General features: G+C 31.4%; 1 protein-coding gene across 1 annotated transcript in view; it reads left to right on the top strand.

Moving 5' to 3' along the window:
* The window catches only part of LOC118180936 (uncharacterized), a 54730-nt gene extending 51380 nt beyond the window's left edge, over nucleotides 1–3350 (top strand). The window contains exon 4 of the mRNA XM_035350017.2: nucleotides 1333–3350. Within this exon, the coding sequence (XP_035205908.1) occupies nucleotides 1333–1407 (75 nt within the window). The 3' untranslated portion in view covers nucleotides 1408–3350. The remainder of the gene's footprint in view (nucleotides 1–1332) is intronic.
* The last annotated feature ends 12549 nt before the right edge of the window (nucleotides 3351–15899 follow it).

Genomic DNA, 15899 nt, shown 5'->3' with positions numbered 1-15899 from the left:
TGTAGATGTGCAACTCGTATTTTGGTTGCCATCGGCCGCGCCAAACGTATATAAATATATCCACTCTGTTACCTATCTCAGTGATCTCAGTTTCTTTACTCATATATGTTTGTAAATTGTACATTTTTTGCTTTAAAAGTGAATGAATTATGTTGTTCTTATCTTCCGGTTAAGGTTTTTATGCCTTTCGTAATTCTGGAAGCAATATTTGTACAATTATCAACAATTTAAAAGCTGTTTAAGTGCGGTTAAGTTTTAAATAACATGGCGGACATATTTGTTTACATTTGAAACAGCAGAATTGTAGATTTGTTGCCAATCTAGAGAGACTAAGCTTCGCAACAACAAAAATAACGCCTTCATTTATTATTGCGAATTAAATCATGCTTAATCCTTTCTGGAATTTTTTCGAGGAAATAAGTGTTTAAGATTTACTTCGTAATTTTTAATACGGATACTTTGAGTTTTTATATATTTTTGCCTTCTCGCAAAGTGAGAACTGAATTAATTGAATGAGAAATATTCAATCGTCTGTGAAAAACTGTTTCTTTTTTTTTTTTTTTTTGCTTTGTTTGCTTAATTTCTTTTATACATCATTCTAGCTTTATTATAGTATTTGAATAGAACATGTGTGCAACGATTAGATAATTCTATTCTTTAAATGATATAAATTTTGTGCATCATGAGTTATAATATGAACGAAATATAATACTGTTACGTGAATCTAGCGCCAGAGTGTTGCTATGGTAAAGTAGATTTAATTCAATCCAATAAGTTTAAATGAAATGTAAGAAAAAATGCGTATAATTTAATATTCCGTACTAGGAAGTCATATGGTGTACACATCAGATTTTTTAAAATTTAGTGTATCTACTCAATTTGAGCTTAAAAATATAAAATTTTTACTTTTTTTAGCTAATTAAAACGTAATAAATATCTTTTTTATGTCAAAATTTACGAATATGATAGACTACTGAATAGAATTTTTGTTTTGTAAACATTGTATAATTTGTATATGATTTTCCCCCTTTTTCTAAGCTATCTAAAGTATAATAAATATGGTATTTTATAGTAAAAAGTTATTAATTGAATATCTACCAAATACAATTTTTATTACACAGAACACTGTGTAATTATTTCCTTCTAGTAGAGAATTACACACATGGTAATTTATTATAAGCACGTTTATGTCTATTAATAAATACATTTTTTAAAATTTACTGGAGAAGTTAGTAGAATGGTAACATTTATGTGCACTTATTTGCATGAGAACTTTACAATTTTCCTGCTGTCAAAAGATACTTATTTCTTCATATTTTTTCCCGATACTAGGTCCTGGGTCTTATCAACTCGGTGTTGTACTTACTGAGTACCTTCTTCTCATTCCGGACCTACAAGTCTGGTTAAATTACATCACATGCTTCTGGAAAGACGTAGAGATATCACAACATCAAAGAAGAGATAACAATAATTACTGTATATTACTGCTGTCAAATTACAGTTGCGTAAAAACATTCATTTGAGAACCTTAATATTTGCTTGAAGGAAGTGTCTGTCTATAAAACCATTTTTGTTCTTTTGGGGAATTTCATAGCTAGGAGTAGTTGCACTTGAGAGAAACAACATTTTGTAATGAACTTGTACATATATTTTTTTTTCTATTTGTAAAGCTGACTTGAAAGCAGAATAAAATATAGAAATCCGTTCTATGTTTTAAATGTCTAGCAACATTAAACTTTCTCTACCTCAAAATATGACAGTTCTATAAAATGTAGTTATGTTTTTTGTGAATAATGAATATTAAATACTTTTTTATGAAAATAACTTATTTACGAACGAGACTTAGAAAGTGTTTATACACACACACACATATATAAAACTTCTTAATTAACAAATTTCGGTGCAAATCTTTTGTAAAATTCTTTTCCTAAGTATTTCTAAACACAATGTAAAATGTAATTTTAATAGCTAACTGCTTTTATCATTTATATATTTAATTGAATCAAAAACCTGTACAAAAAATACCAGTATGGGACAGAAACTATTCTCAATTCTTTGATTTACTAAAAACAATTTATATCACCAGTATTTGTACTTTAAAAAAAGAAGAATTTTGAAATATTAAGTTGTACATATGCTTATAATGTTGTTTTATTGATTTAATATGAAATACTTTTGTATTTTTGTCCTTTGACATATTTATAAATATTAGAAATATTTCATGATTATTATATTGCCATGTCAAGACAAATACTTACATAGATTAATGAAATTATTTGTATGCTTTTAAATTTATTATGTGTATTATATTTATTTGGGTTCATTTAAAATATAAATTGTGTATGTGATAAAATGACAACTTAATCTTCTTATCTGATACACTCGTCGGCATTATATTTAATGCTATTTGCAATGCTTTATGTAAAAAAAGTAAGCATATAGTCTATTTACAGTACAGTTTACAGTCAATACAGTTTTTTAAATCATAGTGTTTTTCAACCAAATTGAAATTAAAACATTTGAGGCTTTCTTATGTTTATAAAATCTGCATTTTAAATAATTTTCTTAGACTAACATTTTAAAAACTGTTGAGCTAGTAATGGTAGTTTTTTTTAAATATATAGATATAGTGTTTATTATCATCTTAAATAGTGCTTTATACAATCATTAAATTAATTTTAAAAACAAAATCATGCTAAGATAATTAAAATGTTAAAATTACCTGTACTATATACTTTTATTATTTTGTACTTAATTGCTACATATTGAAATACAAAATACTTTTGTAATATTAAATTAAAATGCAGCCATATTTTTGCATGTCTAAATGTATTTTTTGTTATTGCAGAAGAATTTACAGTTTTAGAATTTAAAAAAAAATGAGAAATCAAAATTTTAAAAGTGTTTCTTATTATAATAAACTTTTTTTTTTTTTTTTTCTTTTTCTTTTTTTTTTTTTTGTATTTTCCACACATTTATGAATGCTTCTTTATTTTGACTGGAAGCATTGTAGTCATTGTTATATTTAAAGACTGAATTTTATACTTTTTGAAATTGTTACATAGAATTTTTATATTTCATTGCTTAAAATGTGTAGAATAGTTTTATGTTTGTGTGTTGGATATTGTGAATGTATTGAAACCTGCTTATGATATCCTGTTATTGTACTTATTGCATTTTTTTATCATTCATAATTTAATTAAAGCAGTCATTTGTGCCATTAGAAATATTGTAACTATTTGTTTTTGATCTTGTGAATTTTATTAAAGGAATAAATACATTTAAAAATTTCATTTTTGCCATTTATTACATGTAATGAAAATTAAAAATAAAAATGTTCGTAAAAAGTGTCTTTTAATACAAATTATTTTGATACCGAAATTACAACTGGAAAAGTCTTAACTTAGCGTACAAAGCAATTTCAGGCATAAAAAATGAATAAAGCAATTTAATAGAAAGTATTCTAAAGTCTACATGTAACATAGGTTTCTCTATAATTTTTTCCATTAAGTTAATTTTTGTGATTCGCTTTATTTTTAGATATATAAAGCATTATATTTTAAAATTTCTTTCCTCCTCTGTTGCCTTTAATGTGATAATATTAAACTGAGTTAAATGTAGGTATTCATTTCTCAGCAGTGTTATTATGTAGAAAACTTTTAAAATTAAATAAATTCTAGCTTTTTGTTCTACTATTGGTGCTGGACAAAAATAAAAAGATAAAATGAAACCTCTTCTCTGTGAAACTCGGTGATTGATCTAAATCCAATTAACTGACTACATACATATCTTTGAAAGGTAATTAATTGATTTCAAAATCCAAATTCATAATCAGTATCATTAAAAAAGGGTATAGATTTTCTCTTGAGCATTTGTTAATAAAATCAGTAATTACCAAATTCTATAAATATGCTTTTTCTCTCAGCTATCTGTACCATTTATGTCTCTAAGATGACATTTCTGAAAACACAAATTTTCCAAAATGAAATACGGAGTAATTCATTAATTATAATAGAGGTAGTTTAAATAATAATAATTAAGTTAAAGTTAACTGATTTAAGGCACCCTCCTAAATTTATAAAGTAGTATACGTTGTGTTTATAACTTTGAAAAAAGGCCCAAGTTCTATATAAATTTCAAGTTTCTAAAAAACGTAACGGTTCAAAGAAATGACTGAATAGACCACAATAAAAATGACATTTTAGAGTTAGCAATCAAACAAATTTATTAATTTTCTGGTTTAAAACAAGCATTAAGGCTGTGTCCCAATAACTGCCTAAGCCCCTAACAGTATCATTTTCTTAACAGTGAATTAGTTACATTCATTAAGGCATACAAATCGGCCTTTTCGAATAATATAGAAAATTACTCTTGAATTCAGTTTTGTTTCTAAAATTTCCTCATTTTAGCATAATCTAATCCTAACAAATTTATAACAGTTTTAATTTAATCCTAACAAATTTGTAACAATTTTAGCATTCAAATTTCTGTTCCTTTCCTTAATATCTAACATTATTTAAGCACTTCAAATTTTCCATTAATTAAAAAATTTTTTAATTCCTTTTATGCCAGTTAATTTAAGTTAAAATTACCCTTCTTCACAATAACAACAGTGGTGGTATAAGAAAATAATACAAAAACAACTGCTATACTTCATTTAAAACTCTTTCTCTAGTGGAGCTTCTTGGGATTCAATGCTGTCCGGATTTCTATCCGACTGCTGCATAAGATCGCGTTTCTGATTTCACGAAATCGTCCTTCACAACGCCCACACGAATAAGAAGTTCAGGAAAATGGTAAGTTTCCGTTTTCGTCGAACCTGAAGAGAACACTGGCTGGGTTCTTTCTTTGTTCTCTCTAAATTCAGACCACTTGTTGCGAGCTCCATGATTTTATATTTGTCAACAATATTCAACGGTTGTTGTTTTCCTTTTAATTTAGACGACGTTTTGTTTTTGTTTTTGTTTTTTGCCAATAAGAAGAAAGATTAGAATAATAATGTTTTGATTTCCTGAAGTGTGCAAAACGTATGAAATAAAGTTTTGGCTTTCTTAAGCAAAGAAATATAATTATTTACTTTAAATATTTCTTTTCAAGAGTTATGGAATGGAGTCAGATTTAATTCAATGGCTGAATGAATAAATATTCAGGTAGATTCAACGCAAGATTAGTGGTGAACAGTGACGTCATGTCTTTGGAATTTTGAAGATAAATACGGTTAAAGTTTTAATTAGTAAAGAAGCGCTCACCTGTAAGAGCCAATTTTACTAAACGTTTTAATGCCTTGCGTGATTTATTAAGCCAGGAAAAACTTAATGAGGTAGAAATTCGTTCCAATTGTGCTAGTTTAAAAAGGCTACATGCTCAGATTTCTAGTTTCAATTCTGAAATAAGTAGTTTATTAGTTGCAGATTCTGATGCAGAAAAAATGAGCGCGAGGATTTGATTATTGAAGAATACAATGAGAAGGTTGATAATATTGTAGTAAAAGTACACATTTGTATGAACAAAATTTTAAAGGATCAGTGTAACCAGTTTGTTCTTCTCCCGTTCAAGTTAAAACGAAACTGAAATTACCAGATTGAACTCGTTAAATTTTACCGGTGAAATTAAGGACTGGCATTTTGGAGCCAATTCCAAAGAATTCATGAAGATGAAAATATAGAAAATGAGGATAAGTTTCAGTATTTAATACAGTGCATGTCTAAAGACACGAAAGCTCGTGATATTGTTAACAGTTATCCGCCAACAGGTGAAAATTAGAATAAAGTGGTAGAATGCCTAAAATCTTGTTTTGGTCGAGATGAATTATTTTTGAGAACTACGTACAAAGTAAGTTAGTCGTAAAAAAATGCTACAGGCACTAACCGAAAATTAGGCACTATTAGACTGTACGATAAATCGGAATCCTATTTGAGAGCTCTGGAACCCATTAGCTTGACTTCGGATAAATATTCTGCAATGCTTTTCCTCTCATTGAACCTTCCATACCAGAGGACATTTTTAGGGTGTGGTTGTGAAATCCGATAGTTAGTACATTGGATGAGTCAGAGGAGAATCCATACTCTGAAAAGCTAAAAAGCTTGTTATTGTTTATGAAAACGGAAGTAGAAGGAGAGGAGCGAGTTCTTTTAGAGAAATTTGGGTTCTAAAATAAATATAAGAAAAGGGGGAAAAAAAAAAAAAAAAAAAAAGATGACTACAGCTCTTAATCAACTGACAGCTGCAGATTTATTTTTTGGAGTTTTCGAAAAGAGAAAACAAAACGGAGCTTGTGTATTTTGTGAAAAGGCACACAAGAACAGAGCAGAGATTGTTTTAAGTCTCAAACTATGAATTTCAAGCAGAAACAAGCTATTTTGGAGGATAAGAAAGTCTGCTTTATATGTTTAAGAGATGGACATCGATTATAATGTTGCAAGATAAATATTAAACGTATTCTTTGTGGAAAAAATATTTAGTTTTAATGTGTCCAGAGCTGAAAACTAACAAATTAAGAATTCTCTTTAATCTGAAGAATCAAAACCTAGCGATAACAGCCTGTCAAATCATTGTTACTCTGGTGAAGTTCTATTTCAAACGTTACAGGTTAGATTGAAATTAGGAAATAAAGAAAAACAAGTACGAGTACTTATCGATAGTGGCTTCCAACATTCAAACATATTGAGGGCAACTGTGGAAGAGATGGGTATGGAACCAACTGGTAACAGGTGTTTGATTCACGCTCTTTTTGGAGGATTAACGATAGAGATGAAGGAGCACCATCAGTATGAACTTGACATTGAATCCTTAAACAATAAATTTTCTTGTAAGATAGAAGCTCTAGATCAGTCTATTATTTGTGGAAAAATTCCGCGACTAAAGAAAGGATGATCATGGGAAAAAGAGTTAAAAGCAAAGAAGATATATATGGCTTAATGATTATGGAGAGAATTTTCCCGATATCGAGATATTGGTTAGAGCTGATTTTTATGGTCATTTGTTTAAGGGGAAAAATTATTATTTTAAGTGTGGCTTAGTCGCATACGAAACGCTTTTTGGTTGGCTTATCATGGGCAAAATGTTTGATGAGAATCCTGTTCGCACCTCTGCTAAACTTAATCACCTCTCTACTGTTAAAAAATGCATCATTTGCTGATCTGTAGAACTTAGATGCTCTAGGCATCAGAAATCCTGTTGAAATAAAATCTAAAGAAGAGACACATCAGTTAGTTATGCAACAGTTCCACGAACGGTGAGAAAGAATAAAGAAGGTCGGTACATCGTGAAGCTGCTTTGGTTAGAAGAACAGGGGATTTTGAAGGAAAATAAATTAGTTGCAGAGCACACGTGTGCATCAACTGCGGAGAAACTTATTAAGAAAGGCAGATATGCAGATTATGAAGCTGTTTTCCAAGAACGGTTAGCAGAGAATATTATTGAAGAAGTACCACCTAAGGAAAGAAATAAAATTCCATGCCATTATTTACTCTATTGAGGCGTTTTCAAGAAAAACTCCACAAGCGTTCGACCTGTTTTCGATTCCTCTTATAGATCTGATCATTATCCTTCACTCAGTGATGTTCTAGAGAAAGGACCAAACCTCTTAGAGAAAATCTTTCCACTACTACTGAGGTTCCGGGAAAGGCCGGTTGGCATCATCTCGGACATAGGAAACGTCTTCGTACAGATTTCTATTGCCGAAAAAGATCAAGACTATTTGAGATTTTTATGGTGGAAGAATTTTGAGAAAAGAAAATTGAAAATTTATCATCATTAAAGGGTAGTCTTTGGACTCGCGTCCTCTTAGCTCCTGTCATTAATTTCATTTGGAGGAATGCCGTGATGATTTTCCAGAAACTGTGCGTAAGTTAAAAAATGCCTTTTACGTGAATAACTGTGTAATATCTATATCTGATGAAAAGGAACTATTGCAATTTGTACATGAGGCTAAACAAATTCTAACTTCGGCATGTTTTGACTTACGTGGATGGGAAAGTATTATTTAACAGAAGATAAAAGGGAAAAGGATTCTCCCGTTCTTCGATTATTGTGGGACAGAAATAAAGATATCCTTTTTTGTAACTTAGAAAATGTTTCCTTTGAGAAAGAACCTGTAATAAAAAGAAATATTCTTTCAGCTGTAAACAATATTTTTTATCTTATTGAAATGATGTGCCCAGTGACTATCTGCTTGAAGATGCTAATACAAAATGCTGGACTCTTTAATTAGGCTGGGATTAGGTATGTCCTAAAAGTGTTTGTAAAAGGTTTTCACTGTGGACGGAAGACTTTAATTTATTATCGGAAATTGAAGTTCCAAGATATGTTGATTGTGATGGTTTCCCAGAAGGATTAAGTCTTCATGCTTTTGTAGATGCTAGTAAATCTGCTTACAGCGCAGCTGTATTTCTTCGTAAAAGAAAACAGTGATAAATCAAAGTTCATTTAATTTAAGCTAGCAGAGTTGCTCACTTGACGAAAGCAACAATTCCCAGATTGGTATTATTAGCTTGTTGTGTAGGAGCACGCATTATATCTTACATTAGAAGAGAAATTAATTTGACACGTCTCAACCACATGTTGGACGGATTTTTCAACCGCTTTGTTTTGGATTAAGAATAAAGATAATTGGGGTACTTTCGTTAAAAATAGAGTTAAGGAAATTCGAAGTATCACTTCAGTGGATTCACGGAAACATATTCCTGGCAGTCATAATCCGGCAGACCTCCCATCCAGAGGTTATTCTCCAAAATTTCTCCTTACATCGAAATAGAGGGAGTGAATAAAGCAGTCCGAAGACAATTGTCCTAAATCTCAGATTTAAACCAATAGTGAAGAATTTTACGAAGAGCGAAAGAAGGAAGAAACTGTGTTAGTTAACACTTCTGAGTCAGACGAGCAATGGTACTTACGATAATTTTCCAAGTATTCAAAGATTTTGCTGCTGATAGTCTGAATATTTCCTTTCTACAATACTGTAAAAATTCTGAGAATATAAGGAAGGGAGAGTTGTCTGTACAAGAATTGAAAATTCAGAAAAGATACTCATGAAAATTGTTCAAAGGGAAGCTTTCAATGGAAAGTCTACGCGTGATAAATTAAAATCCTTTAATATTTCCTTAGATGATGATGCATTGATTAGGTTAAGAACAAATATTGTTCGAAGAGAAGATGAAGAAAACTTCGTAAATCGAATTGTTTTGCCTTCCAATTATGAATTAGCTAAAAATTGATTTTTGAACGTCACGTGAATCTGTTGCATGGAGGATTACAAGTTGTTCTAGCTGACATTCGTCAACGATTTTGGGTTTCGAAAGGAAGGAAGACAGTTCAGAAAGTTATCACAACGTGTTTTAAGTGCAAAAGATATTCTTTGAAGAAACTGGAAGCTGAACCAGCTCCACTGGCGGAAGACAGAGTTCGGGATTCATTAGTTTTTGAAGTAACTGCAGTGGATTTAGCTGGATTTAGCTCCTCTGCACTTAAAGGATGAAAGTAAGAGTTGGATAATGCTTTTCAATTGCTCTGTATATAGAGCTATTCATCTGGAGTTGATTCAAAGCCTTTTTACCAATGCTTTTTTGTTAGGATTACGAAGATTTATAATGAGAAGAGGCAGACCTAAAAAATTGTACAGCGATAATGGGCAAACTTTAAAGGAGCTAGTAACTCGTTGGAGTCTCTGGACTGGGATAACTCAAGAAAGCTTCACAATGAGGACCCAATAGATTTTCAAACTTCCTACAGTTGTCTGGGGAATGGTTAGTGGGAGCAGAGTTCAGATCATAAAGAAACTTTTAAGAAGGGTACTAGGAAAAGCCTCCCTAAAATATGAGGAAATGTGCACTATTTTGTGTGATACGGAAACGGTCATCAGTTGTCGACCCTTAACGTACTTATCCAAAGATGCACAAGATTTAATGCCGTTGACACCTTCCATGTTTCTTCAAGATAATAAGACAATAGGAGTACCAGACATGGAAAACTTGGACAGTATTAATTTGACGAAAAGATATCAATATCAACAAAACCTACGGCAAGAGTTAAGAAGAAGATTATTTAGGTCTTTTAATTCAGCAGAATTTCAATAAGAACAGTCTGAAACATATACGTGTCGGTGAAGTTGTTCTGACTGGATGTGATAACAAAAAACGAACATTCTGGCTAGGAGAACTCATACATTCTCATAAAGGGAACATTCCTCTTTCATAGACCATTATAAGAAAATAAAAAGGTGGGGAGTATATTGCAAGCTCCATGATTTTATATTTGCCAACGATATTCAAAGGCCCTTTTTTTTTCTTATTATTTTAAACGGCGTTTTGTTTTTGTTTTTTAGCAACATTGAGAAGGATTAGAATAAAAATGTTTTGATTGCCTTAAGTGTGTGAAATGTATGAAATAAAGTTTTGGCTTTCTTAAGCAAGGAAATGTAATTATTTACTTTAAATAATTCTTTTCAAGAGTTATGGAATGAAGTCAGATTTTATTCAAAGGCGAGAATGACCGAATGAATAAATATTGAGGTAGATTCAACTCAAGACCGTTATTGAAGAAACAGTATGCTGTGAAGATGCCCGAAACGCAGTGATCATGAAAAGGCTGAAGGCAAATGGAATGAAACGATGTTCCAGGAACATAAAGATGGATTGACGCTGGACACGAAGATGCCATCAGTAATCGGATTTCCCATTGTTCTTCAATTAGATTACGCGTTAGAACAAAGGAACTATAATATTTCGCACTCGGCTACTGACTAACTTAATGTCATTGCTCGACTTTGTGTGGGTGGTGGCAGACACAAAGTACGCTAACGCAACTCTCTGGATTTTTCCGCACTCCTACCGCTAGGAAAATATACGTTTTAGAACGACCGCTCAGGTTGCCTGGCCGCGAGAATCCCCGCTCCTCATTTTCGTACACACTACAAATTTCAGCCATATCTGATTTCCAAAGCTATGCAACCCAGAAAAACTCGTTTTCTACATCCCCGAAAATCACACAGGTTGAATGATAAAATAAAAATTATGCTTGACCAATTATGTACGAGAGTACAAAAAATCTGATGTCAACAATGCCTGTCATCTTGATCTCCCAGTAAATGAGTCACAAACGCCCGTGCGAAAGATTTCCACTCTCTTTTTGTCTTTCGAAGGTAGAAAAAGTTACATTTTGTTCTTAGCTACCAACTAAGAAAACTCTTCGTCTGTCCCTTCGAGAAACACCACTTTATCGATCAAAACTGCGACTTCCAACAAAGCGAAGCAAAAACGCCAGTTATTCTTTCACATACTCAATAACTCACTAAGAAATTCCGTTGAGGGGGTCACTGACCACATTTAATCCTCTCTTTTCCATCTCCAAAACATATGTCTAGAAAAACTTCCTATCGTCTCCTGAAACTTAAGAACTGAAAATAATGACTGAGCTTTTAACTTCCTTTGCTACACTAAACCAAACAATTTCCCGTAAATTAAAAAAATCCTTAATTCAGAATTAAATTGTATTGAGACATAATTGAAATTTGTAACAACAACACTGTAGGCAAAGTAATGCAGCATAAAAAAGCACGAGCATAATACAGATTAAAAACTTTCATAATACATTTTAATTTATAAATTTATTCTCATTAAGCAATAATTTAATACCGTATAAACTAATGACTTGCAATATGACTTGATGACTCATCGAAACAAATATTTTACATCTGTCAGAATATTGTTAATTATTAAGTTAATGAATTTTGAATAGCTAAGATTAATTACGATACGATAAGACTTTTACATACAATATCTTCACTCTATTGAAGGTAGATTTTGTTCTACAGGAACTGGAGTTATAATTATTATTGGGTGATAATATAATGAATTAGTTAAATCGAAATATGTTAAACTTAATAAGATAAAATTTTTATTTAAAGTAGCGCTATATTGAATTAAATTGAATTACAGTCATGACGAGTCATCGGACCTAAGGCCTTTAACTCCACAATGAATTCCCCTGCTGAGGCAGTCATAGTGAGCATAAATGATTCCACACAGGAGCATAGTATCTTCCATATGAAGAAGAGGCTAGGCGATATTGTAATGGCCCTAAAAAGGTCGCAAAAATGAGAAATCTTGAATTAGCCCAAGTCTGCATAGGTGTCGCCATCTATCGTCATGGTAGAGAGTTACGCAGGTAAAAGGCAAATCTAATGTGAAAACAAAATAAATTAATTGCGAGGAGGTAAAAAGCATTTTTCTAAAATATGTACTGTAAAAAGAAGTAAGGGTAAAATCCTAGTATACGGTGCAGCCCTGGAAAATTATCGCCAACACCAAAATGACCCGTTTAACTACTCATCGTATATGTCCCGTTTAACTACTCATCGTATATGTCCTGTTTACTGCTCATCATAAAGTCGCCAAAAGGAACCAAATCCGTTGTGCACCGGATACTAGGATTAAACCGGAGTTAAGAGTGACGAGCTGTAAATTTTCAAGTCTGTAATTACTAGATGCAGCGTCAGATAAAAAATCCGTTTTGAGTCTGGACCGTCAATGTGAAGTTCCCTAGAGTGTGGTGAGCTGCCCTCAATTACACTTTTTCTGCAAATTTCATCACTATTTCTGTTACTTTAAACGCATAGTTCAGTTTTTGCTGAATGCTTTTTGTTTCTTTGATTTTCTGAGCTATACTTGCAATGTGCTGTAGGAGTTGGAAAATGTTAGGGTCTTTGAATATTTTTAGAATTTGGCTGAAGTCTTCTTTTCCGCTATTTCTTGATTTAATTTTATCACTATACAATGGTCGATTTTCTGAGCTATTATTGTGGTCTTGCTGCTTTAAAAAAATCAGGAAAGTCTTCTGTAGTAGGTAATTGCTGGGATTTTGGAGTTTCAGTTTTATTTTCGATATTGTTGAATCTTCTCTAGTATACGTTACAACCACGATAAAGACTTACATGGGATTGTGAGCAAAAAATGCATTTGGGTTTTTGCTCTGGTTTTAGTGTACAAGTGTTTGATCTATGATTTTCTCCACATTTTACACAATCTTACTTTGTTGAAACAGGTGTTTTGTGAATGTCCGAACTCTTGACAGTTGTAACACTGAATGGGTCTTTTTCTGGGAGTGTATTTTTCTATAGTGACGTTAAAACTGAAGATTCTATTGACATTATGAATTGCTTCTCCTTCCTTGTTTCTGCTTAGTTCTGTAAAAAATATAGGTAGCTTGATAAGTTGATTTTCTATACGTTTAGTAAACTATTTGACTTTTAAAACTGGGAATTTAGGCGATTCGAGGTCTTCAAAAATTGGCGTTTCGGTAATAGAGCTTTGGACGTTCTTGATTATGACTTTCACACTATTATTATTGTTAATGGAATCAGTGTGAAAATTTATTTGCATCTTCTTAAAAGTTTCTACTGTGCTTTGATAATCTTTCTTGGATGGTGGTTAAGAGGAAAATTTGGTTAACTTTCATGTTAGCTTCATATTCGGATTTACACGTTTTTGTTAAAACTTTCCCAATTTCTAGCTAATCAGTATCATTGTCCTTAATGACTATGGGTGGGATATTTGAGTTTTCTTTAACTAATTCAACGTTCTTTTCTGGGGTTGAGTTTTCATCAATTAAGGTGGCGAATCTGTTTTTCTGTGGAGTTTCAGTAATTTGGATATTTTTGCGGGGAGATCTGTAAGTTTTAGTGGGTGTCTGCCAAAATTTAGATCCTGTGGTGGATTCCTGCATATAATTTTGTCTTTCTGAAGTGTCAATCTGCTCTTCTACTATTTCGGGTTTTTCGGTTCTCTTTGCAGTTTTTAGGAAAGTTATGTTAGTTAGTTTCATCAAGTTTTGTTATTTCTGTAATTTTTGCATTCTGCTTCTGTAATTTTTGCTGTCGAGTGAGTAATTGATTGGTATTAAGTCATCCGGAACAGGTATATTTAAAGCCGAGTTATGCGGTTCAATCTCATCTTCTATCGCCAGTATGGTTTCATAGTCTGCCTTTTTACCTAACTCTTGTAATTCCTGTAACCTCGTTTCTAGGATTCCAAATCTTTCAACGCGCCAAAACGGGGAATTCGGTGGATATTTAGATGAGCTATCCGGCACTTTTTTGATACCTTTCTTTTTTGCCATAGCTTACGTAATGCCGCCACTGAGAGTCACCATTAGCCAAAAGATACATACTAGCGAGTCAAATAGAGCTTCGTAAATTCTGTACTGGTCTCTAGGAGCTCAGCGCTCAGAATGTGTGAATTTTGGAGCGCTATGTTATGAAAATTTTCTTTCATTATGGAAACGTATTTATTGCTTACTTGGTATACTTTTTAATTATTAGAAGAAGCATTTAAAAAAATAAATGTTTATATATATCATAGATGGCAGCACTAATCCATATGTTATATATCTCAATTCCTGAGACTTCGAAAGTAAAATAAATAAATAAAATCAAAATTTCCAGTCGTGTTATGAACGTACAATGCTAAAAATAGTAAACAAAATCACTAAATGACTTCAAGATCTGTTCATGTCAAATGAGCACGACGGTAATTATGCAAGAGAAATGGATGTGAAATGTGGAACTTGAAACAAACGTTAGAAAAATTTAACCCTTAGCCTGGCGTTGATTTAGAACGAGAGCCTATTTTGGAAAATATCATTTACCTACCTCTACTTCAAGGAGGAAAAATATCTTACTATATTAGTTTGGAGTATTTATGCCTTTGAAAAAACAATACTTTAGAATTCCACTGGTATGCATACTTGTTTTGAATTTTTCAAAAATAAATTTTAAGATTAATGACATTTAAGGGTGATGTTTGTTAAATTATAAAATTATACTCTTTTCGTTTGATAAATAATGGAATTCCAATGTAAATCTGTTGAGGCGAAAGTTCATTGAAATTCTTTTACAATATCAGCGAGGTGAATAAAATAAGTTTGCAGACTGATTAAGAAGTTTTGCTGTAAATATTTTTGTACTTGCCTATTTAATCAGCTCACAGACAATAATCTAAAAGTGCAAAGAGTATATTTTTTGTCAATGTATTGTTTGTTTGATATCTGATATTTCTAAATACTGGCATTTTACAAATAGCAAAATGTAGTTTGCGTGAAATTTGCCAGAGTAAACAGCAGTTAAAGTACACATGTACTGAATCTAAACAAAATTTTTATTAATATATATACCTATATTATTTTGTGCGAAAATACATTCTTAATAAAACGCATGTTATTTCTTTAAAATATAGTTATATAAATATATATAATTTAAAATATAGTAGAAAGGTGAAACTTATATACTTGTATCATTAAACAACAACAAAAATCATTACGAACAGATTCATTCATTTGCATCACAGAAGAAAATATGCACTTAAAGTACTGGGAATTAGTTTATGGAGAAAAATAGAATGCTTTATAATTATATTATATCTTTTTGATGGCATATAATAAAAAATTCCGTAAAGGACAGATAAGATTCTATGTTAGAAAGATTTTATTTAGGTTAGTTTCAGCAAAGAATTTTTCAGTCTTAATCTATAATTTGATTAAATTTTAAACCCTTCATCTAACGAATTAGATGAGCACATATAAGACATAAGATGTATAGAAGCAGAGGTATAGAACAACTCCTTAAAATTTACACTTCTTTTAAGTTTTTCTACGCGGCTGTGCCGCACCTGGCTGAATCTCACCAACGAATATAATTCTTTATCATTCTTTAAAAAAGAATTTAAAAATTTTATATTAAGCACTACTAATTCAAAGTTGATGACAGCTTAACTGAAGTATAAAAATGTAATATTAAATATAAATTTAAATGTTTGTATAAGAATGCATATAATTTCTTCATCATAAACCAGATGGCAGGAAAGTATAAATATATTCAACTGAATATTAGTTTGTACTCTTAGTACGAA

This window comes from Stegodyphus dumicola, chromosome 8 (genome assembly GCF_044657685.1).
Source record: "Stegodyphus dumicola isolate Sdum_Otavi_A_Nest chromosome 8, ASM4465768v1".
Lineage (NCBI taxonomy): Eukaryota > Metazoa > Arthropoda > Arachnida > Araneae > Eresidae > Stegodyphus > Stegodyphus dumicola.
Note: the sequence above shows the minus strand (reverse complement) of the source record. Positions and strands in the feature narration are given on the sequence as shown.